The sequence below is a fragment of the Otolemur garnettii genome, unplaced genomic scaffold (genome assembly GCF_000181295.1).
Source record: "Otolemur garnettii isolate 467f Iridium unplaced genomic scaffold, OtoGar3 scaffold00112, whole genome shotgun sequence".
NCBI classification, from domain to species: domain Eukaryota; kingdom Metazoa; phylum Chordata; class Mammalia; order Primates; family Galagidae; genus Otolemur; species Otolemur garnettii.
Genome location: NW_003852507.1, coordinates 1,526,303 through 1,528,940, shown reverse-complemented (window position 1 = coordinate 1,528,940; position 2,638 = coordinate 1,526,303). Strand labels below are relative to the sequence as shown.

At 52.8% G+C, this 2,638-nt stretch overlaps 1 protein-coding gene across 3 annotated transcripts in view; it reads right to left on the bottom strand.

The window, feature by feature from the left end:
- Positions 1–551: 551 nt before the first annotated feature.
- The window catches only part of RAB34 (RAB34, member RAS oncogene family), a 4,448-nt gene continuing 2,361 nt past the window's right edge, over positions 552–2,638 (bottom strand). Inside the window, exons 3-10 of one of the 3 annotated variants that reach the window (XM_012809749.1) lie at positions 2,268–2,333; positions 2,074–2,175; positions 1,908–1,972; positions 1,723–1,774; positions 1,455–1,536; positions 1,292–1,382; positions 1,053–1,160; positions 552–969 (exon numbers count right to left, since the gene is read on the bottom strand). In XM_012809749.1, the coding sequence (XP_012665203.1) occupies positions 902–969; positions 1,053–1,160; positions 1,292–1,382; positions 1,455–1,536; positions 1,723–1,774; positions 1,908–1,972; positions 2,074–2,175; positions 2,268–2,333 (634 nt within the window). In that variant the 3' untranslated portion in view covers positions 552–901. Of the gene's footprint in view, positions 970–1,052; positions 1,161–1,291; positions 1,537–1,722; positions 1,775–1,907; positions 1,973–2,073; positions 2,176–2,267; positions 2,334–2,638 lie in introns of all 3 variants that reach the window. The other 2 variants (XM_023517484.1, XM_012809748.1) reach the window with 2 other exon arrangements.

Sequence of the window (2,638 nt, the reverse complement as noted above, 5' to 3'; positions counted from 1 at the left end):
TACTTGGGAGGCAGAGGCAGGAGACTCGCTTGAGCCTAGAAGTTGGAGGTTGCTGTGAGCTGTGATGCCATGGCACTCTACCCAGGGGGACAGCTTGAGGCTCTGTCTCAAAAAAATAAAAAAACAATGAAAAGGGCGGTGCCTATGGCTCAGTGAGTGGGGCGCAGGCCCCATATACCAAGAGTGGCGGGTTCAAGCCCGGCCCCAGCCAAACTGCAACAACAAAAAAAATCGCCAGGCGGGCACCTGTAGTCCAAGCTGCTCGGGAGGCTGAGGCAAGAGAATCACCCAAGCCCAAGAGCTGGAAGTTGCTGTAAACTGTAATGCCATGGCACTCTACCAAGGGTGACAGAGTGTCTGTCTCTAAAAAAAAAAAGTTGTTATTCAGCCCTCACCTATGAGGGTACAGTTCAGCCCCTAAAGCTAATCTCTGAGCTCCCAGCCTGACTGAGCTGCCCTACACGAAGCTTTAGTTCCAAGATAGCCATACAGCCCTGACCAGTCCACAACCCTCTTCCCCCCAAAAGGACTCCAGCCCATAAAGTGTATACAACAAAGAGATTTTAATGCATAGGCACAGTAAGGCTGGACTCATTAGGCATCTTCCTACCCAAAGAGCCCAGCAGGATGAGCAAAAGTAGTAGGGACACTACCCCCAGCAAGCGCTGGGCATCCTAGAGAACCCCCAGAGGAGTAGGGGGGCATCCAGTCTTCACATGGTGCCTAAGGACAGGAAGTGACTAGCATGGTCCCAGTGTCCCCTTTGGGGACACTGCCACAAAGAGGCGGCTCTTTGGTCTGGAAAAACAATCAGTGCAAATGTCTAGGGGTTGAGCTCCAGGGGATTCATGGTGGCACAGTACCCCAGGGCTAGAAAGTCTCTGGACAATCTCCTCACCCTTCATGGGCAACACGTGGGCTTCTTCTTGCTGGCAGTTAAGTAGAGGTTGCTGTCATCGCTGTTGATGCCTGAAGAAGGGTGGAAAATATGTGAAGCAGGAGCTAGAGGTTTCCCTTGCTCTCTGCCACCCTCAACCAGGCAGGGCACTCACGGACAACATCCCCAATGCGCCGGGCCTCTGATTTCTCCAGTTCAGCCAGCACATTGGCCTCAAAAGTCAGTGCCGCCACACGGAAGAAGAATTCCCGGACATTCTCACCTGGCACAGGAGACACAGAAAGGTGCTCATAGGTAGTGCCAATGCTAGGAACATTAGGCACAGCTAGAGGTACAGGAGTGAGAAGAGAGGTAGGTGGGAATGGCACAGCAGCCCCAAAGCTTCTGACTTACCAGTGAGAGATGACACTGCCCAATACTCAGCCTTAATCTCCTGGGCCACCTTGAGCGCATCTTTCTCCATTAGGACATACTGAGCAGAAGTCTGAGGGAAGGTCAGAATCAGATGAGGAGCTCCTTCAGCAAGTTGGGAAGTTCCCCCCACTGGCACACTCACACTCAGGTCCTTCTTGGAACCCACAAGGAAGAGAAGCACGCTGGAAGGGTCATTCTCCTTGAGTGCATCAGCTAGCCATTGCCTGCCACAGGTGGTGAAAAGTGAGGGACAAGTGATCCTGATGGGCTAGGCCCCTCCTGCTGCCATCCATATGCCTAATCAGCCCCTCTCTGGTCCTCAATGCAGGCCTCTTCTTCCCTGACCACCCCTCCTTTTCTGAACCCTCTTTTCCCAGAGTGTCCCACTGTCTTGCAGCATCCTCACATACTTGGTATGTTCCAGGGAGGCTACATCATTCAGGTTGAAGACAATGATGATGGCTGGAAGGGTGAGAGAAACAACCCCAGGTTGATGGGAAAGACACTACTGGTTCATTTCTCCAGATCTCCCCCGCTCTAGATTAGGGGCCAGGTGCACTCTCAGACCCACCTCTCCCACTTCACTGCTCCTTACCCTGAGCTCCTCGGTAGTAGGTCGATGCAATGCATTTGAACCTCTCCTGTCCAGCGGTATCCCAACTGGAGGAAGGAGAAGTGAAGCACAGGTATGTGAGGGCAGGGTGGTAGGGTGTAGGTGCTGGGGGGAGGGATAGCTGGAAGGGGTGGGAGGAAGCACTCACAGCTGCAAACTGAAGGGGACGCCCAGCACCTCAAATCGTTCCATCTCAAAGTCTACTCCAATGGTGGCCTTGTAATTCTTATCAAAGGTGTCTTTGCAGAACCTGAGGTGGCAACAAATGCTCTGATTTGAAACCCAGCCCACCTGGCTAGGCTCAGGCCCACCCTCCCTACCCCAGCTCCAGCACCCCTTTACCTATTAATGAGGCAAGTCTTCCCCACTGACAGGTCCCCGACCACTATGACCTTGGAGATCTTAAATCTGCTGGACATAAGAGTGGGCAAGAGGAGTGGGCACAAGCTCTTTCACCCTAGGGAGTTCCAGTGTTCCCTACTAGATCCAGAAAGGTAGCTGCACCCAAGCTTAGGCTACCATAGACACCAAGAGTCCCAAGTAGCTGCCTGGACAGATGTGCTGGGAAGAAGGAATATTCTGTCTGATGGTTTAGAGATGGGGTCCTGCTCTGCTGCCCAGGCTGGAATGCAGTTGGCATCATCATTGCTCACTATAGCCTCAGACTCCTGGGCTCCAGGGACCCTTCCACCTCAGCCTTTTTTTTTTTTTTT